The sequence below is a fragment of the Linepithema humile genome, chromosome 1 (assembly GCF_040581485.1).
Source record: "Linepithema humile isolate Giens D197 chromosome 1, Lhum_UNIL_v1.0, whole genome shotgun sequence".
In the NCBI taxonomy this organism is placed as follows: domain Eukaryota; kingdom Metazoa; phylum Arthropoda; class Insecta; order Hymenoptera; family Formicidae; genus Linepithema; species Linepithema humile.
In genome coordinates this window covers 22674200-22697233 of record NC_090128.1, presented here as the reverse complement: position 1 = coordinate 22697233, position 23034 = coordinate 22674200, and the positions used below count along the sequence as shown (strand labels likewise).

The 23034-nt window shown below is 26.1% G+C and overlaps 2 protein-coding genes across 8 annotated transcripts in view; one reads left to right on the top strand and one right to left on the bottom strand.

Moving 5' to 3' along the window:
- The window catches only part of LOC105668843 (uncharacterized), a 42899-nt gene that overhangs the window by 11964 nt on the left and 7901 nt on the right, over positions 1-23034 (bottom strand). Inside the window, exon 20 of one of the 6 annotated variants that reach the window (XR_010890072.1) lies at positions 3266-3372. The exons of the other annotated variants lie outside the window; for them this stretch is intronic. The gene's annotated coding sequence lies outside the window, so the exon portion shown is untranslated. The remainder of the gene's footprint in view (positions 1-3265; positions 3373-23034) is intronic. 6 annotated transcript variants of the gene reach the window in all.
- Positions 16765-22469, top strand: LOC105668845 (uncharacterized). 2 transcript variants are annotated; one of them, XM_012361468.2, is made up of 5 exons: positions 16779-16920; positions 17705-17785; positions 18234-18411; positions 18932-19001; positions 20773-22469. In XM_012361468.2, exons 2-5 carry the CDS (start codon positions 17731-17733, stop codon positions 20806-20808), a joined length of 339 nt encoding a protein of 112 aa, XP_012216891.1. In that variant the 5' UTR covers positions 16779-16920; positions 17705-17730; the 3' UTR covers positions 20809-22469. The 2 variants fall into 2 exon arrangements, 1 of the variants encoding a protein (XP_012216891.1); XR_010890095.1 differs by lacking the exon at positions 17705-17785 and having other exon boundaries at positions 16765-16920.

Sequence of the window (23034 nt, the reverse complement as noted above, 5' to 3'; positions counted from 1 at the left end):
ACATAAGCAAATTATACGTTAACTATTTTCTTCATGTCACATATTTTAAGTGTAAAATATAATTTCGACATTTTTGTTGAATTATTTTCCGTGTTTATATTCAAAACATATGTTAATTATTTATATTTTTTTAAAAATAATTCACTAATACTGACTTTAAACATTAATGGACTTAATTGGGAAGAAACTTAATAAAAATACATTCTAATAATTTAGCAGCTCACTTTGTTAAAATAATAATGTGATTTTTTCGATCAAGTAAAAAAAATTCTTCCTAAAATTTTTTTATTTCCAATTTAATTCAAAAGATATTTGTGTTATTAACAAATTAAGTTTTAGTAATAAATAAAACTGATTATTATTATTCATTCAATTTATTTTTTCAGGTATTCTAATGCGAAAAAAATCAATCCACATAGAAAATGAAACATACGATAAAAATATAGACTCAAGCCATACTCAAAAAACTACATCAAACTCAATAAACACATATGAAGAAATCGACACAAAAGAAGGAATGTATATAATATTTGCCTTTGTTATAACATCATTTGTGGGTATTGCTGTAGCTTGGTGTAAGTTCACTTTTTCTTAATATACAGGGAGATTTGCTTAAACGTACAAATAAAAAAAAAAAAAAAAAAATTACGTACAAAAAAAAAACTGTTTCCATACGAAATAAGCTTGATCGCTGAATAATGTTCGAAAACTTTTAGCTAATCCTACTATAAGAAAAAACTACAATTTTTGAATTTAATCCACTAAATATTAAAATTTTTTATCCCCTAATTATTATTACTAAAAAGAAAAAAATCTTACAATGCGACAAGTTCGTGATATAAAATAGATATTTTATAAGAGCTTATTTTTAATTTCTTTAAAATTTTTTTTATTTAAAAATTTTGGTAATGTCTTCTTTTGTATAGGCCAGGTCAACAATCAGTAGGAAAACGTTTATAACAAACACAGCGTTATGTGTTACATCTTATTACACATGAACGGAAACCTTTTTGTGTATTATATTTTACAATTTTTAATCACATAAAAATCTGCAAACTGAATCTGATAATTAAAAGGAATAGATAGGAATTCATAGAAACTTTTTACTTTGAGATTTCTCTCCAAAAAAACAGTACAAGCGAGTTAATAATGTGATATTATGAAAATCATGAAACTATAAGGATAAACATATATGTGACCGAAGCCAATAAGTTTGACGCAAATCGACAAATCGAAGTCAAGTATTATATGTATGTATCTAATGAGCCGATTGCTTCTCATTGTCACAGTATCGTTCAGAAAACACAGACGTTCAAAAGTTTGAAACTGGTAAGATGAACATAGTAATATTATAATGTTAATACTTGTTATATTAAATTGATTAAGTAAGACTTTGCTATTAATTTATGTCGAGAGTTTTCAATATTTGAATATTTTATGTCAATTGATAAACTTATATTGCAATCACTGCTGACATGACAACATATTCTGTCGAATTTCTTTAGAATTTTATACCTTTCTTTAGATCCTCTCGTTGTCATTAACAATCATTTGTACGACAACTATTACATATCGTTTCAAATTAAGTATTGTTAAATAATATATCATTTTGTGCATCAGAATAAGATTTGACAAACATTTATTATTCATAAGATTCGGAACCAACTATCCTGTGCTAAAAGGATAAATATAATGTTTAATTTTGTTCGCAATATTAATTATGGATTATATGTGTGACAAATGTGTATAAAACGATTTCACATTTATCCTGTTATTAAATAATTTAATTTAATGTGTAAAATTTAATGTGAAAGGTGTTACTAATACAGATTACTAATGAGGCCTGTTCTTTATAGCTGAACTAACTGCACTAACTTTCTGCTTCCAACATGGAGGAAAAAATATAAACTCTGAACTAGTGCAACCAGTTCAGCTATAAAGAACAGACCTATAGAAACATTTAACGTCTGTTAGCGGTCATACGATTTTTTGTGTCAACTAATAAATATATTATAAATATTTTATTTTTTCTTTTGCGCGCAAGTCGGCGCTATATTGATTTCTTATCCATGAAGAAACAAAAATTAATCTCTTTTATTACTTTGCATAAATTTAAAACTTCTTTATCGTTGATTTCAAATAACCAAGAAAACATTGCAATAATGATAACTTTAAGAATAAATAAATAAGAATTAAGAAAAATTAACCTTAATTTTTTTATTTTTAAAGAGAAAAAGATTGTATAAAATCTTACGATGAATCATATACTACGCATATATTGGACTATGGGCTTCACGCTTCTAATTTGTGGTAATAACATAATTGTGTGTGTAGTATGTGTGTTTACATTAGCCATGAACAAAATATCCGTTAATTATTTGTCTTATGTCATATTTTGAATGTAAAACAAAATATCTGCTTTGTTCAACTTAGGTTGGAAGGTACTACAAAATTTTCTGCGTTTTCATTCATAACATCAATTTGTTAATTATTTATATTTCTTTCTAAATGATTCACTAATACTGACTTTAAACATTAATAGACTGAATTGAAGAAAACCTTAATAAAGATACATTTTAACAATTTAGCAACTCATTTCATTAAAGCAAGAACGTGATTCCTTTTATCAAGCAAAGAAGGTTTTCTCTAATAGTAAAATTTTATCACTTCCAATATTAATTCAGAAGAAATTTGTGTTATTGGTGTACTTCGTCTATTAGTATAAATATAATTGATTATTAATTAAATTTACTTTCTCAGAAATTATAATGCCAGATATGTCTGACAATACAGAAAGTACTACAAAAATCGAAAGAATATTATCAAAAATACTAATCCATGGCCAGCGTGCGCTATTTACCGTAGACATTTTCTTGAAGTTTCTTGATTTTATAAAAAAAGTTTGGTATGGGTAAGTTCACTTTTTCTTAATATATGTACAAATAATTTTACAAGTATCATTTACTTTTATAGCAATTATATAAACAAGTAACAAATAATTTAAAATTTCATTAAAAAAAAAAAAATAAATTTTGGCAAAATAATATTAACTTTCTTTTGTGTAACTTTGCTGTTAATTAATTTTATTACATTAAAAATACTGAATAATGTTAATAATTATTATAAAAACAAACAATTTTACATATAAAAATATGACATGGTTATTTTAGTCAAATTTATAGAAATTATCTCGGGGTTACACTTATACAAAACTATATTAATCTTTCCAAAGTGCACGATTTAATAACAGGTTGCAAATACCTACTGGCTTTTTCTCTCGATAACAAAGATAACAGATAGTCTTCTTCTGTGCTAATTATTTAAACCATTGCCACATCACAGTATCCTTAATTTAACAGATTATGCACATATCTAAATGAACATAAATGATTTGTTAAAATTCATTAAAATCTATTAGAATCATAATAATTATAATAATTTGTAATAATTATAAACGTAGAGCTTTTTTCCTCAGACGTCAAAAGCAAGTAAACAGACAGCACGGAAACGGACTGCCTCGCGACGTCATATCTGAAGAAAGCGATGTAAGTAAAATATCCAGTCAAATACGTGATACATAAAAAATACATAGGGTAATCTAATAACTTAATATTCTCAATATTTTTCAAATTATTGTATTATAATAAATAGACTCTTATATAATGCAATCCATTCTATTGTTCAATAGAGTTATTTCCGAGATTTAAAAATCATGTTTGGAATGGCATTGAAAATTTGAGACAATTAATCACATTTTATCGTTTGTAGTTCCACGCAAAATATTACGTTACCGCTCATTCGGCGTTAACTGTGTGCCATGCGTAAAACGCATCGCTCTAAAAGAGAGCATCGAATTAACCTTTAATTAAAGCTATTTTGTGCGCATCATTATTATAAGTAATTTCCATAGTCTTTATAACATAAAAGAATATTATAGAAACAGTAGTCAGTATTTAACAACAGCATCTACAAAACGGCTTAAAACGTTCGTCGCAAACGTCAAAATTTCAAGTGTTCATCAAAAGTACGGACAAATAAAAAAGTCATCTGCTCCTGCATAAAATAAGTTTGATCGCGACACGGTAACAACGAAATTTATAATTCTTAGTTTCTGAAATATATTTTCATGTTAAAAAAACCACTCAAATTATTTATAGATTAAAAGAAAAGCTAGTTTCAAATGTTTTTTTAGCTCCGTTGCGTCCCAATGCGTAGCACACAATTGATGGCGAGTAAGCATCAGTACGATATTTCGCGTAGAACCATTAATGACGATTAATTGTTACGGATTCTAGCGCAATCCCGAACAGTCATTTTTATTTTTTTTCCAATAAATTGCTATTATTTATATGTACTTTGTTAGCCACAAAACCAAACATAAAAATTTATAATACAAAATCTTTTAAGGTTACTCAAAAATAATTAAAACAAACATATTTCAAATTAAAAGCCAACATAAAGCAACGACAATTTTCATAAAATTCAGATTTATTTGAAATCACACTTATGTTGTCCATTAAAATCAATCTGTAAAAATACATCTCCTATACATACAAAAAGTTTGCAGTTACACACAAGAAAATTGAATTAGTTTATGAGAAAAAATGATACTAAAATTAATATTAATAATTAATATAAAATACCAACAAAGTTCACTGGGAGTTAGCAATTAGTGTACCCAACAAGATACAAATACATCATTACATTCGTTTGAAAAATCGCTATGAAATTAGAAATATCAAGCATACATACAGAATTCCTATTGATCCAACAAAATTCTGTGAGATGCAAATACACAGAATCTGTTAGATTCAACAACCTGTTTGATTACGAGATAATCAAACTAGATTCTGGTTGAATCTATCAGAATCTTGTTGTATTAATAGGTATTCTGGTAAATTTAATCAGTCTGTTTCGTCAAAAATCGAACAGACGGTTAGCTGAATCAAACAGAACATTCCTCACAGTGCATGTACTTTAAGAAAAAAAAAGTTAAACTCGAATCTTAGAATAACGGACTTAAAAATTGATTGCGTTAAATGTTAAATAAGTTTAAGTGGTCTATACTACATTTCTTAAAGAAATTATTTTCTAACTTTTATAGTGTCCAAGATATTGAAGATGCTAATAATTATTGACTTATCGTATATTTTATTAAACAAATTCATCATTGAGTAAATAAGCACAGTATTTTACGACATATGTGCGATACATATGCGCATAACGAATTTATTATTTCATCAAGACATCATCTAAACTTTTAAACAAAAAGATATTGTTTTCGAAAATTACGGTTAATTTTCTTTTTACAGGAGTAAAAAGAGAATGACGAAGATGTAATTATACATGGATAATTCTCTGACTTTTCTTAACGTTACTTCAAAATGCGTAATTTTATTTATTTGTGACACTTGTAAAATGAACAAAAGCTATATTTAATTTGACTGAGAACATAACTCAATCTAGACAGTGCAATTGTTGCAATATATTACATCCTAAGTTATGTGTTAAACAATACATTTGACAAACTTGTGACGTAATACAGATAAAAAAAATTGCATGAATCTGACATGAATTATTCAACATCGTCAATACAACATCAGGGAAAAAATTTTTTTATCCCTCTATTATTAGTTTTAGATATACTAGATTACTATATATTACATTAACATGACACATTAGCTACTCATTAACTAATCTACAAAAGTTAAATGTCAATAAAATTTTTGTAAATTTCAAAAAATATAGTGTCAAAATTAGTATCTTTTTATTAACATATTGAAATTTTAATTGTTATTTTAAAACTAATTAATATTAATTTAATTATTTTATTACTTCAGACTATTATCGTATACATTACAATATGACTGACTAATATAGTTAAGCTTGCTTATAACATGACAAAATATTGAATTTGGCATTATTTTTTTATTGCTAAAGTTTTTAGAATATAGTACCTAGCATTTGAAAATACTAACTGTAGAGGAAAATGTTTTAGTAATATTGTATAAAAAATGTTAAACAGCTTTCTCACACCTAAGTTCATTTTTAATCAGTTTGCAACTGATTTAAAAATTAATTTTTATAAAAACAATGTTGAAGGCTATTCTCAAAAGAAGCACATATTTTGACTTTTTACTTTTTATAACTTTTCAGTTTTTATTGTCGTGTTTTATATAAAAATGTCAATACATCCATAATTTTTATATAAAAATTTGAAACAATTTAAAAAATCTTATAATTAGATTCAAACAAGATTAATGTATATACATATTACTGTTAATGTTGTAAGTAACAGATACATAAATAAAAAAAGACTAGTAATAAATATTTTTATTATGTAAATAAACTCAAATATTTCTAAATAAATCTTGCATTTTATTTTACTAAAAAATAGATTTATTAAATTAGAAGTTAAAAATTATTTTAATTGTATGTATTTATTATTGAAGTCGTTTCATTTATAAAAATTTGGTGTTTTTACTATAGAATGCGCCTATTGATAAAATGAAAAAAATTGGAGTTATTTTTATACATGCAATTTCATATTGCTATATATATAAATTTGTAACTTATAAAAAAATACGAATGTATAACATATAATAAAATATATACATATATGTGCCGGTGATTATAAAAGTGAACTAAGTCAAAAATTTTTTTGAGTTGATTTATCACTTATTTTGTGTTATATCGATCTATAAAGTCGGAATATCTCAAAATAAAAAATCATCAAAATTTTTGACTTAGTCCACTTTCATAATCACCCCGGCACAAGTGTATAATAAGTATCTATATATATATTTTTATTATATAAAAATATAGACATATAATATGTCGATGTATTTTTCCATTTAGGCCTTAAAGTTGCAACTATTCATACAGTACATTTAGTTCATAGCCAGTTATATTTACAGTGTAGCTTGTTACTTTAATAATTTTTGTATGTGTGTTGAGCGACCTGTATAATAAATATTTAATTTAGTTCAAATCCACTTACGTTTTTATATGAAAACCTCGTGAATTTAGTTCTAGGATAGCCATACACTTCATTTTAATCTCTTTTGTACAATTGATAAATGTAAAATAAATATTAAAACTATAATATTTTATACGTTCAATAAAAATAACATTCTTCTATAAAGTTTTATTATATATTTCGGATTCCTAAAAATAATACATAACTGTAAACGGAGAAAATTATATAGCAAAAATTATTATGTACAACAGTAACCGTGGACCATGAAGTTGCGGACCCAAACACGTGTGAAAAATATAGTAAAATTTTTTATAATTCCTTCATGGTCCGCAGCTACTACCGTACATAGTAATTTTTTATATAAAATTTTCTCCGTGTAGCAATTTCAGTTGTTAATGATTTTAGGTTGTCGATCAAAAAGGCCAGAATTCATATCATTCTATCAAATTATTCGTATTTTAATTGCAATTTTCATCTATTTTCCGCGCACGCGCGACTAAATTTAATTATCTTTGGATAATTTAACAAATTTTTATCTATTTTTAATTGTCTCATTAATTCTCCTTTTTTACGAAATGTAATACTTTCCTATAGATGTCATATATGTATAGTCATAGAAGTCATATATACGAACAACATTGTTAACTAAACTTTTATAAAATAACCAAAGCATAAATAAATTATCAAAACAATATAAATTTCGAGAATTTTTAGCTAATCCACTTATAAAAAAAACTAAAATTTTTAAATTTAATCCACTAAATATTTTAACTCGTAATCTGTTAATTATTATTACTAATTAAAAGAAAATCTTACAATGTGAAAAGATCGTGATATAAAATAGATATTTTATAAGAGCTGATTTAAAATTTCTTTAATATTTCTTCAAGTTATAAATTTTGGTAATGACTTATTTCACTAGCGGATCCTGATGTCGATAATAGGGGGAGGGAGGGGGGGAGGGTTGACCTGCTTTAATGCATTTTTTTACCAAGAATCTTGAAACGGATCCAGCAAAATTAATTTTTTTTAACTTGAAAGGGGGGGGGGGTTAACCCCAAACTCCCCTTCTCCCCAGGATCCGCTAGTAACTTCTTTTGTATAGGCTAGTTCAACAATCAGTATAAAAACATTTATAACAAATACAGCGTTATGTGCTAAATCAAATCACACATGAACGGAAACCTTTTTGTGTATTATATTTTACAATCTTTAATTACATAAAAATCCGCAAACTGAATCTAATAAATGAAAGAAATAGATTCGTAGAAACTTTTTACTTTGAGATTTCTCTCAAAAAAGACAGTATAAGCAAGTTAATAATGTGATATTATAAAAATCATGAAAGTATAAGGATAAACATATTTGTGGCCAAAGCCAATAAGTTTGACGCAAATGGACAAATCAAAGTCAAGTATTATATGTATGTATGTAATGAGCCGATTGCTTTTCATTGTCACGGTGTCGTTCAGAAAATAAAGTTCGAAAGTCTGAAACTGGTAAGATGAACATAGTAATATGATAATGTTAATACTTGTTGTATTAAATTGGTTAAATAAGGTTTTGCCATTAATCTATGTCGGAAGCTTTTAATATTTGATAATTTTATGTTAGTTGATAAATTTATATTGCATCACTACCGACATGACAACATATTCTGTCGAATTCCTTTAGAATATTGTACTTTTTTTCGATCCTCTCGTCGACATTAACAATCGGCAATACGACAATTATTAACATATCGTTTCAAATTGAGTGATGTTAAATAACATCATGTTGTGTATTAGAATAAAATTTAACAGACATTTATTATTCATAAGATTAGTACTAGAAGCAGTTATCCTTTGTTAGAGGGTAAAACTTAATGTTTTATTTTGTGTACAATGTTAATTATGAATCATATGTGTAACGTATATACAGGGTGATTCAAAATAACCTGATGTCTTTGCAATGCCATATTCTTGAGCATATTCTGAGACGATTTTTCCTTTTACAAAATTTTGTCCGAAGCTTAGTTTTCGAGTTATAATTGAAAATAGGTAGCAACTTACGAGTTTGTTACAACGGGCAGGCAGGGACGCGCAACGTATAATGAGATTGTCAAGTGTTTACTATCGTCTCATGACGAATTGCACCGACCCTGCCTGTCCGTTGTATCGGACTCGTAAGTAGCAAACTATTTTCAATTAGAACTCGAAAACTAAGCTTCAGACAAAATTTTGTAAAAGGAAATATCGTCTCAGAATTCGCTCAAGAATATGGCATTGCAAGGACATCAGGTTATTTTGAATCACTCTGTATATAAAACTATTTCATATTTATCCCTTTATTGAATAATTAAATATAATGTATAATAAAATTTAACGTAAAAAGTGTTACTAATACAGATTACTAATGGAAACATTTAACGTCTATTAGTGGCCACTTTATTTTTCCTTCTGCATGCAATTCGGCGCTAAATTTCTTACTTGCGACAAAACAAAAATTAATCTTTTTCATTATTTTACATAAATTTAACATATCTACATCATTGATTCCAAACTATCAAAAAGGCATTGCAATAATGATAAACTTAAGTATAAATAAAAAAAATTTTTTTAATTATAAATTAAGTTTTTTTATTTTTCAGCAAAAAAGGACTATATAGGATCTCGCAATGCCTGTTATAAAGCAAATAATATGGACTATCTTTTTGATTTTAATTGCTGGTAATGACATGATCGTATATGATGTACATCACACATTGCGTGTTCACATCATACATGAGCAAATTATGCGTTAATTCTTTTCTTCATGTCACATATTTTAAGTGTGAAATATAATATCTATATTTATGTTGAGTTATTTTCTTTATTTATATTCAAAACATACATTTGTTAATTACTTGTATTTCTTTTTAAATGATTAATACTGACTTTAAACATTAAGAGATTTAATTGGGAAGAAACTTAATAAAGATACATTTTAACAGTTTAGAAGCTCATTTCATTAAAACAAGAACGTGATTTTTTCTATCAAGCAAAAAAGTTTTTTCTCAAATTTTGTTACTTCCAATGTTAATTAAGAAAAAATTTATGTTATTAACAAACTATCTATTAGATATAAATAAAATTGATTATTCATTGAATTTATTTTTTCAGGTATTGTAGTGATATATACGTCAACCTATACACAAAATAAAATATGTGATAAAAATACATACTCAGGACACACTCAAGAAACTACATCGAACTCATTAAAGACAGAAGAAAAAATCGACACCAAAACAAAAATATTTATAATATTACTCTTTCTTACGTCATCAGCTTTAAATCTTGTTGTAATTTTGTGCATGTAAGTTGCATTTTCTTAATATAAATGGTCATTTTCGAAAACGTATTCATTGAATATCTTGAAAGGACGCATTATTTTGCTTCGGGGAAAAAAAATATATAGCGTATATCGATACCGTAGATTATGATGAAACTATGTTCAATCTCCAAAAATTCTTTTATATATGTATATATATATATTTGTATATATATATATAATTTTACATGTATTATTTATTTTCATAATAATTAAATAAACAAGTCATAAATAATTTCATATTTCATAAAAAAAATTTGAAATTTAGCAAAATAATATTAACTTTTTATTCTGTCAATTTGTTGCTAATAAATTTTAATACATTAGAAAACAAAATAATAATTATAATTGTTATAAAAACAAATAATTTATAAATTAAAATACAACATGGTAATATTAGTAAAATTTCTAGAAATTATCTCGGGGTTACACTTCTACAAAACTATATTAACCTTTTTAAAGTGCACGAATTAATATTAGATTGCAAATGTCTATTGGCTTCTTCTCGCGATATCAAAGATAACAGATAATCGTTTTTTGTGTTGATAATTTAAAAACCATTGCCGTCTTACTGTATTTTCAAGTTAGCATATTATGCACATATATAAATGAATATAAATAATTCATTGCGCTCAATTAGAATAAAAATAATTCGTAGTAATTATTAATGTAGAAAAAAATACTGCTTAAGGAGAAGGCCTGAAATAATAGAGCCTGAACTAAGGATGCATGAAATAAAGGCTGCCTCGCGGCCTCATTTAAAACAGATAATGTAAGTAAAATATCCAGTCAAATATATGTGTTGGAATCCATAAGATAATGCAATAACTATTAATATTCTCAATATTTTTCAATTCATTATATTATAATAAATAGACTCATATAATGCAAGCTATTCTATTGTTCAATAGAGTTATTTCCGAGATTTAAAAATCATGTTCGGAATGGCATTGAAAATCCGAGACAATTAATCACATTTTATCGTTTGTAGTTCCACGCAAAATATTACGTTACCGCTCATTCGGCGTTAACTGTGTGCCATGCGTAAAACGCATCGCTCTAAAAGAGAGCATCGAATTAATCTTTAATTAAAGCTATTTTGTGCGCATCATTATTATAAGTAATTTCCATAGTCTTTATAACATAAAAGAATATTATAGAAACAGTAGTCAGTATTTAACAACAGCATCTACAAAACGGCTTAAAACGTTCGTCGCAAACGTCAAAATTTCAAGTGTTCATCAAAAGTACGGACAAATAAAAAAATCATCTGCTCCTGCATAAAATAAGTTTGATCGCGACACGGTAACAACGAAATTTATAATTCTTAGTTTCTGAAATATATTTTCATGTTAAAAAAACCACTCAAATTATTTATAGATTAAAAGAAAAGCTAGTTTCAAATGTTTTTTTAGCTCCGTTGCGTCCCAATGCGTAGCACACAATTGACGGCGAGTAAGCATCAGTACGATATTTCGCGTAGAACCATTAATGACGATTAATTGTTACGGATTCTAACGCAATCCCGAACAGTCATTTTTATTTTTTTTCCAATAAATTGCTATTATTTATATGTACTTTGTTAGCCACAAAACCAAACATAAAAATTTATAATACAAAATCTTTTAAGGTTACTCAAAAATAATTAAAACAAACATATTTCAAATTAAAAGCCAACATAAAGCAACGACAATTTTCATAAAATCCGGATACATTTAAAATGACACTTATGTTGTCTATTAAAATCAATCTGTAAAAATACATATCCTATATATACAAAAAGTTTGCATACAGTTACACACAAAAAAATTGAATTAGTTTATGAGAAAGAAAGATACCAAAATCAATATTAATAATAAATATGAAATGCTAACAAAGTTCACTGGGAGTTAGCAATTAGTGTACCAGACGAAATACCAATATATCATTATATTCATTTGAAAAATCGCTATGAAAATATAAATATCAAGCATGCAGAATTCCTATTGATTCAACAAGATTCTGAGAGGTAACCTATTCTGCAACCACATAGAATCTGTTAGATTCAACAATCTGTATGATTACGAGATAACCAAACCAGATTCTGGTTGAATCAATCAGAATCTTGTTGTATTAATAAAAATTCTGGTAAATTTAATCAGAATCTGTCTGTTTCGTCAAAAATTGAACAGACGGTTAGTTATATCAAACAGAACATTTTTCTCAGTGCATGTACTTTAAGAAAAAAAAAGTTGAACTCGAATCTCTGAATAACGGACTTAAAAATTGATTGCGTTAAACGTTAAATAAGTTTTAGTGGTCTATACTACATTTCTTAAAGAAATTATTTTCTAACTTTTATAGTATCCAAGATATTGAAAATGCTAATAATTTTTGACTTATCGCATATTTTATACAACAAGTTGATCATAGAGTAAATAAGCACATTATTTTACTACATACGTGTGCGCATAACAAATTTATTATTTCATCAAGGCATCATCTAAATTTTTGAACAAAAAAATATTGTTTTCGAAAATTAATTTCTTTTTTACAGGAGGAAAATAAGAATGACGTAGACGTAATTATGCATGGATAGTTCTCTGATTTTTTCTAATGTTATGTCTAAATGCATAATTATATTTATTTGTAACATTCGTAAAATGAACAAAAGCTATATTTAATTTGACTGAGAACATAACTTAATCTAGACAGTGTATTTGTTGAATATATTACATCCTAAATGATGCGTCAAACAATACATTTGACAAACTTACGACATAATATAGATAAGAGAAATTGCATGAATTTAGTCGTCAATTACCCAATATCATCAATGACAACAGAATTAAATTTTTGTATCCCTTGAATATTAGTTTTATGTATGACGGATTACTGTACTATATTAGTGTAACAATTGAGCTATTAGTTAAGTATCGACAACAGTTTAGTGTCAACAGAACTCTTGTAAATTTCAAAAAATATAATGCCAAAATTAATATTTTTTATTAATATATTGAAGTTTGAATTGCTATTTTAATTATTAATTAAAATTAATTTAATTATTTTATTAATTCCAACCATTATCATATGCAATACAAAATGACTGACTAACATAGTTAAGCTTGTTCATAATATGATAAAATATCAAAATTGGCATTATTTCTTGATTGCTAAAGTTTTCAAAATATAGTATCTAGTAATCAATAATACTATCTGTAAAAAAATATTTTAATAACATTGTATAAAACATGTTAAACAGTCTTCTCACATATAACTTAATTTTTAATCAGTAGCAACTGATTTCAAAATTAATCTTTATTAAAAGCAATGTTACTCCAGTTCTAAAAAAAAGCACATATTTATTTAAACTTTTTATTTTTTGTATGAATTTTCAGTTTTTATAACCATGTTTTATAAAAATGACGGTATATCCATAATTTTTATAGAAATAATTAAAACAATTTTAACATTTCTTATATAATTAGACTAAAATAAAATTAATACATATATTACTTTTAATATTGTAAGTAACAGCTAAATAATTAGGAAACGGCTTTAATAATAAATATTTTTATTATGTAAATATAATCTCAAATACTTCTAAATAAATCTTGCATTTTATTTTGCTAAAAAATAGATTTATTAAGTTACAGGTTGGAACACAGTTTAATCGTAAATATTTATTATTCAAGTCTTTTCATTTGCAAGAATTTTGTGCTTCTACTATAAAATGTGCCTGTTCATAAAATGACAAAACTGGAGTTACTTTTAGACATGCAGTTTCGTATTCATATACGAGGGCTGTATGATAAGTACCCGTGTTTAACGACAGAAAGCATCATTGACTCAAAGTCTGTATACCATCGTTTAACGTCATCTTCTAAACGACGCCAGTCAAAATTTCAAACAGATTTATCGAGTAGTTTTGTTTTGACAACTGTTGAAAGTGGACAAAATTGTGTTTGTTTGCAACCATGGAAAAAGAGCAATATCGGTCAGTGATTCGATTCCTTTTTTTGGATGGGAAGACGTGTGAAGAAATCAAAGTGAAGTTGCATGTCGTTTATAAGGACCATGCACCTTCAATGACTACAATCAGATATTGGTTCAATGAATTTAAGCGTGGCGAAACATCCGTTTTTGATGAAGAGCGCCCAGGTCGTCCGATTGAGGTGACTACGGAGGATATGGTCAACAAAATCCATGATATCGTGTTAGCAGACCGCCGGGTGAAGATCAGAGAGATTGCTGACATTGTAAACATCTCAATTAAACGCGTACAAAATATCCTACACGAAAAATTGGGCATGAGAAAGCTATCGGCGAGATGGGTGCCGCGTTTGCACCAAAAAAAAAAAAAAAAAAAACGCACCAGCTCATTCGTCCGCAATCGACACTGCAAAACTGGTCGAATTACGCTACGAATTGCTGTCTCATCCACCCTATTCTCCAGATTTGGCTCCCTGCAATTTCTATTTATTTCCAAACATGAAAAAATGGCTTGGCGAAAAGCGGTTTACGTCAAACGAGGAAATCATCGCCGAAACAGAAACTTATTTTGCGGAGTTCGACAAATCATATTTTTTGCATGGTATAAAAATGTTGGAATATCGCTGGATTAAGTGTATCGAGCTGAAAGGAGACTATGTCGAAAAATAAGTAAAAAAATTTTTTTTTAAATGCGTTTTCTTCCCTAACACGGGTACTTATTATACAGCCCTCGTATAATATTCGTATATAAAAATATGACATACAATAATATATATATATATATACATGACATATAATATATATAAATATATATATATATATATATAAATATATGGGCAATAAGAGTATATATATGTATATATAAATATTTTTATAAATATTTTATATAAATACATATACATACAATATGAGTATATATTTTGCCATTTAGGCCTTAAAGATGCAGCTATGTATGCAGTGTATTTAGTTTGCAGCCAGTTACATTTATACTATATTACATTTATATTTGTTTGCATTTTAATAATTTTTGTATGTGCGTTGGGCGTACTGTATAAGTATTTAATTTTGTTCAAACTCACCGATTTTGTATGAAAATTTCGTGAATTTAGTTCTAGTATAGCGATATGTTTTATTTTAACCTCTTTTGTACAATTATGATAAGTGTTTTGAATTAGAGGCATGTGCCTTCCACGGGTATTCTTTCGGGATGGCGGCGTGTTAGATATTTATTCGAAACAACCGCTCTGGGCGCTAAGGCGTTTTCTTTTGTTTATGCGTATCGGTTGTTACTATTTTTCTTCGGACGCCCTTCGGCGTCTTCGCGTCGCTGCCATCGCGCGAGCATGCGCGCCTATGTTTCTATTCGTACGTTGTACGTCTCGGTCGTCGCCATACTAGACAACGAGCGCTCGACCTTTTATCACGTCGAGCAATTATATACAGTATAAGTGTTGCTACCCATTTGTATTCGGAAGCATCTCACATTCGGCCTACATAAACTCTAAATTAAGAAGAAATACATATTTCATCGTCCACGGATCTACGAAGCACCATCCCGAAAGAATACCCGTGGAAGGCACATGCCTCTAATTCAAAACAATAAGAATGAATTTAAGATAAAAATTAAAACTATAATATTGCATACATTCAATAAAAATAACATTCTTCAATAAAGTTTTATTATTTTAGGTTCTGTAAGTTCTAATGATTTTAAATTTTCCATAAGAAAAGGCCAAAATTTATATCATCCTACCAAATTTTTCGTATTATAATTGCAATTTTCATACATTTTTCGTGCGCGCGCGCAACTAAATTTATATATCTGTTTATAATTTAACAAATTTTTATCTGTTTTTAATTGTCTTATTAATTTGATCTCTTCTTTCACGAAATGTAATACTTTCCTATAGAAGTCATATATAGAACGAACAACATTGTTAATTAAATTTTTATAAAATAATCAAAACATAAATAAATTATCAAAGCAATATAAATTTCGACAACTTTAAGCTAATCCAATTATAAGAAAAAACTAAAATTTTTGGTATTTAATCCACTGAATATTTAAATTTTTAATCCCCTAATTATTATTACTAAATAAAAAAAATCTTACAACGCGAAAAGTTTGTGATATAAAACAAATATATATAAGAGCTTACTTCAAATTTTTTAAATATTTCTTTAAATTATAAATTTTTGTAATGTCTTCTTTTGCATAGGCCAGTTCAACAATCAGTATGAAAACATTTATAACAAATACAGCGTTATGTGCTATATCTAATTACACATGAACGGAAACCTTTTTGTGTATTATATTTTACAATCTTTAATTACATAAAAATCTGCAAACTGAATCTGATAATTGAAAGAAATAGATTCGTAGAAACTTTTTACTTTGAAATTTCTCTCAAAAAAGACAGTACAAGCGAGTTAATAATGTGATATTATAAAAATCATGAAACTGTAAAGATAAACATATTTGTGGCCGAAACCAATAAGTTTAATGCAAATGAGCAAATCAAAGTCAAGTATTATATGTATGTATTATACGTAATGAGCCGATTGCTTCTCATTGTCACGGTGTCGTTCAGAAAACACAGACGTCCGAAAGTTTGGACCTGGTAAGATGAACATAGTGATATTATAATGCTAATACTTGTTATATTAAATTGGTTAAATAGGGTTTTGCTATTATTTTATGTCGAGAGTTTTCAATATTTGAATATTTTATGTTAATTGATAAATTTATATTGCAATCACTGCTGACATGACAACATATTCTATTGAATTTCTTTAAAATTTATACCTTTCTTTCGATTCTCTCGTCGCCATTAACAATCATTTGTACGACACTATTACATATCGTTTCAAATTAAGTATTGTTAACTAATATGTCACTTTGTGCATCAGAATAAGATTTGACAAACATTTATTATTCATAAGATTTGGAACCAACTATCCTGTGCTAAAAGGATAAATATAATGTTTAATTTTGCTCGCAATATTAATTATGGTTTATATGTGTAACGAATGTGTATAAAACAATTTCACATTTATCCTGTTATTAAATAATTTAATTTAATGTGTAAAATTTAACGTGAAAAGTGTTACTAATACAGATTACTAATGGAAACATTTAACGTCTGTTAGTGACCGTACGATTTTTTGTGTCAACTAATACATATATTATAAATATTTTATTTTTCCTTTTGCGCGCAAGTCGGCGCTATATTGATTTCTTATCTACGAAGAAACAAAAATTTATCTCTTTTATTACTTTGTATAAATTTAAAACTGCTTCATTGTTGATTTCAAATAACCAAGAAAACATTGCAATAATGATAACTTTAAGAATAAGTAAATAAAAATCAAGAAAAATTAACCTTAATTTTTTTATTTTTAAAGAGAAAAAGATCATATAAAATCTAACGATGAATCATATACCACGCATATATTGGATTATGGGCTTTACGCTTCTAATTAGTGGTAATGACATAATTGTGTGTGTAGTATGTGTGTTTACATCAACATAAACAAATTATCCGTTAATTATTTTCTTCATGTCATATTTTGAATGTGAAACAAAATATCTGCATCTTTGTTCAACTATTTTCTGCGTTTCCATTCATAACGTCAATTTATTAATTACCTATATTTTTTTTTAAATGATAAACTAATACTGACTTCAAACATTAATAGATTAAATTGGAGAAAAACTTAATAATAATACATTTTAACAATTTAGCAGTTTATTTCATTAAAGTAAGAACATGATTTCTTTTATCAAGCAAAAAAGGTTTTCTCTAATAATAAAATTTCATCATATCCAATATTAATTCAGAAAAAATTTGTGTTATTGACGTACTTCGTTTATTAGTTATAATATAATTGATTATTAATTATTTATGATTATTAACTAAATTTATTTTTTCAGGAACTCTAGTGCATTATTATGCACCTAACATTACAGAAATAATAATTATTATTATGAAATATGTGATAAACAAATTATTATTTGAAATAAAAGATAAAGGAGTTTTCGTCTTAACGCTATCGATCATAGGCTGTGTTATGCATTTTGTTTTTAAGAGGATATATTTCGATATTTTCGAGTAAGTTCACCGTTTCTTAATATGTATATAAGTAATTTTACAAGTCTCATTTACTTCTATAAATTATATGAACAAGTTACAAATAATATAAAATGTCATAAAAAAACGAATTTAAATTTTGGCAAAATAATATTAACTTCTTTTTGTGTAATTTTCCTAATTAAATTTATTACATTAAAAACCTGAATAATGCTAATCATTTTTATAAAAACAAATAAAAATACAACATGATAATGTTAGTAAAATTTGTAGAAATTATCTCGTAATGCTCACACAAAATTATATTAACTTTTTCAAAATGCACGAATTAACAGATTGCAAATACCCATTGGCTTTTTCTCTCAATACAAAGATAACAGATAGTTCCCTTCTGTGCTAATTATTTAAACCATTGCCACCTCACAGTTTCCTCGATTTAACAAATTATGCACATATGTAAATGAATATAAATCATTTGTTACGCTTCATTAAATTAAAAATAATTTGTAATAATTATAAACGTATAGCTGTTTTTCCTCAGACCTCAAGAGCCAGAAAACATGCAGCACCAAAACGGGCAGCCTCGCGGCGTCATATTTGAAACAGACGATGTAAGTAAAATATCCAGTCGAATATGTTATGAAAATTAATTTCATAAGATAATGCAATAACTATTAATATTCTCAATATTTTTCAATTCATTGTATTATAAGAAATAGATTCCTATATAATGCAATGCATTCTTTTGTTAAATAGAGCTATTTCTGAGATTTAAAAATCATGTTCTGAATGACGCTGAAATCTGGGACAATTAATCACATTTTATTGTTTATAGCTGCACGCAAAATATGCTGCCGTACATTCGGCGTTAACTGTGTTATGCGTAGAACGCATAAAAAAAGAATGTCGAATTAGCATTTTGTTGAAGATATTTTGTGCACATCATTATTATAAGTAATTTCTATATGGTTTTTATAACATAAAAAAATATCATAGAAACAGTAGTCAATATCTAACAACAGTATTTAAAAAACGGCTTAAAATCGCCGCGAACGTCAAAATATCAGTTGTTTATAAAAAGTACGGGCAAATAAAAAAAAACACATTGTTCTTACATAAAATAAGCTTCATCGCGACACGATAACGACGAAATTTATAATTATCAATTTCTGAAATATATTTTCATGTTAAAAAAACCACTAAAATTTTTTATACATTAAGAGAAGAGCTAGTTTCCAGTGTTTTTGTTAGCTTCGGTGCATCTCAATGCGTAGCGCACAATTGACGGCAAGTAAGCGCCAGCACATTTCGCGTAGAACAATAAATGATGATTAATTGTCACGAATTTTAGCGCAATCCCGAACAGTCTTCTTTATTTTTTTTTTAATAAATTGCTATTATTTACATGTACTTTGTAGCGGTGACAAAACCAAATATAAAAAATTATAATACAAAATCTTTAAGGTTACTCAAAAATAATTAAAACAAACGTATTTCATTAAAAGCCAACATAAAGCAACGGCAAATCTCATGAAATCGAGATTTATTTGAAATGACACTTATGTGGTCCATTATATTCAATCTGTAAAAATTTATCTCCTATACATACAAAAAGTTTGCATACAGTTACACATAAGAAAATTGAATTAGTTTATACGAGAAAAAGATGCTAAAATAAATATTAATAATTACTATAAAATGCCAAAAAAGTTCACTAGAAGTTAGCAATTGGTGTACCAAACGAGATACAAATACATCATTACATTCATTTGAAAAATTGCTATGAAATTATAAACATCAAGCATACATACAGAATTCTTATTGATCAAACAAGATTCTGAGAGACAACCTATTCTGTAAACACATAAAATCTGTTAGATTCAACAATCTGTTTGATTACGAGATAACCAAACCAGATTCTGGTTGAATCTATCAGAATCTTGTTGTATTAATAAGAATTCTGGTAAATTTAATAAGAATATGTCCGTTTCGTCAAAAATCAAACAGACGGTTAGCTGAATCAAACAAAACATTTTTCACAGTGTATGTACTTTAAAAAAAAAAAGTTGAATTCAAATTTCAGAATAGGGGACTTAAAAATCCATTGCGTTAAACGTTAAATAAGTTCTAGTGGTCCATACCACATTTCTTAAAGAAATTATTTTCTAACTTTTATAGTGTCCAAGATATTGAAGATGCTAATAATTATTGATTTATTGTATATCTTATAGAACAAGTTGATCATAGAGTAAATAAGCACATTATTTTACTACATATATGTAGTAAAATAATCTACATATATCTACATATATGTAGTAAAATAATCATCTAAATTTTTAAACAAAAAGATATTGTTTTCAAAAATTAATTTCCTTTTTACAGGAGGAAAATGATGGAGAAGTAATTATGCATGGATAATTCTCTGATTTTTTCTAATGTTACTTCTAAATGCATAATTACATTTATTTGTGACATTCGTAAAATGAACAAAAGCTATATTTAATTTGACTGAGAACATAACTCAATCTAGAGTGCATTTGTTAAATATTATTGCATCCTAAATGATACGTCAAACAATACATTTGACAAACTTGCGACATAATACAAATAAGAGAAATTAAATGAATTTAACGTCGATTACTCAACATGAATATGACAACAGGATTAAATTTTTGTATCCCTTGAATATTAGTTTTAAGTATGCCAGATTACTATACTATATTAGTGTAACAATTTAGCTATTAATCAAGTATCTACAAAAGTTTAGTGTCAACAGAATTCTTATAAATTTGAAAAAATATAGTGTCAAAATTAATATTTTTTATTAATATATTGAAGTTTGAATTGCTATTTTACTTATTAATTAAAATTAATTTAATTATTTTATTAATTCTGACCATATGCATTACAAAATGACTGACTAACATAGTTTAAGCTTCTTTATAATAAAATATTAAATTTGGCATTAATTTCTGATTGCTACAGTTTTCGAAATATAGTATCTAGTGATCGATAATACTAACTGTAAAAAAAATATTTTAAACACATTGTATAAAAGATGTCAAATAGCCTTCTTACATATAATTTAATTTTTAATCAGTGGTAACTGATTTTAAAATTAATCTTTATTAAACACAATGCTGCCTCCAATTCTAAAAAGAAGCACATATTTATATCGACTTTTTACTTTTTTTTATGGTTTTTCAGTTTTTATAACCATGTTTTATAAAAATGACGGTATATCCATAATTTTTATACAAATAATTAAAACAATTTTAACATTTCTTATATAATTAGACTAAAACAAAATTAATACATATATTACTTTTAATATTATAAGTAACAATTAAATAAATAAGAAAATGGCTTTAATAATAAATATTTTTATTATGTAAATATAAACTCAAATACTTCTAAATAAATCTTCCATTTTATTTTGCCAAAAAATAGATTTATTAAGTTACAAGTTAGAACACATTTTAATCGTAAGTGTTTATTATTAAAGTCATTTCATTTGCGAAAATTTTGTGCTTCTACTATAGAATGTATCTGTTTATAAAATGAGAAAAATGGAGTTACTTTAATAGAAGCAGTTCTATATTCAAATGTCAATTCATATATAAATGTAACATATAATAGAATATATATACATGACATATAATATATATAAATATATATAAATATATATATATATATATATATATATTTTTGTAAATATTTTATATAAATACATATACATACAATATGTGTATATATTTTGTCATTTAGGCCTTAAAGTTGCAGCTAATTATGCAGTATATTTAGTTTACAGCCAGTTACATTTATACTATATTGTATTTATATTTGCTTGTACTTTAATAATTTTTCTATGTGCGTTGGACGTACTGTATAAGTATTTAATTTTGTTCAAACTCACCGATTTTGTATGAAAATTTCGTGAATTTAGTTTTAGTATAGCAATATATTTTATTTTAATCTGTTTTGTACAATTATATTTATGAATGTAAGATAAAAATTAAAACTATAATATTTCATACATTCAATAAAAATCTTCAATAAAGTTTTATGATTTTAGATTCTTTAAGTTCTAATGATTTTACATTCTCCACAAGAAAAGGCCAAAATTTATATCATCTTATCAAGTTTTTCGTATTTTAATTTCGATTTTCATCTATTTTCCGTGCGCGCGCGTAACTAAATTTAATTATCTTTAGATAATTTCATAATTTTTTTTGTGTTTCAAATTACCATATTGCTTTAATTACATTTTTTACAAAATATTATACTAAATATTTAACTAAAATATATATACTTTATTCTGTAGAAATCATTTAAGACATTCAATACTGTTGATTAAACTTTAATAAAATGGTTAAAACATATATATACAATATATTAATAAAATCATATAAATTTTTAAAACTTTTTACTAATCTTATGATAATTAAAATCAAAAATTTTTATAATAATTCTCTGATTATTATTAATAAATTAAAAAATTTTAGTATGTAAAAATATGGTGATATAAAGAAAATATTTTATAATTTTGTTTTAAATTATAGTAATATTTCCTTTTGTATAAATTTAACCCATTAACTTAACCCATTAAGCCCATTTAACAATCAGTATAAAATCAATAGCATT

Bases quoted from the DNA above. Each gene is read 5' to 3' on its own strand.
- LOC105668845 (XM_012361468.2), top strand. From the start codon at position 17,731: ATGAATCATATACCACGCATATATTGGATTATGGGCTTTACGCTTCTA. The intron at 18,412-18,931 runs GTAAGTTCACCG...GTTTTTCCTCAG, and splicing joins ATATATTTCGATATTTTCGA to ACCTCAAGAGCCAGAAAACA. The intron at 19,002-20,772 runs GTAAGTAAAATA...TCCTTTTTACAG, and splicing joins TCATATTTGAAACAGACGAT to GAGGAAAATGATGGAGAAGT.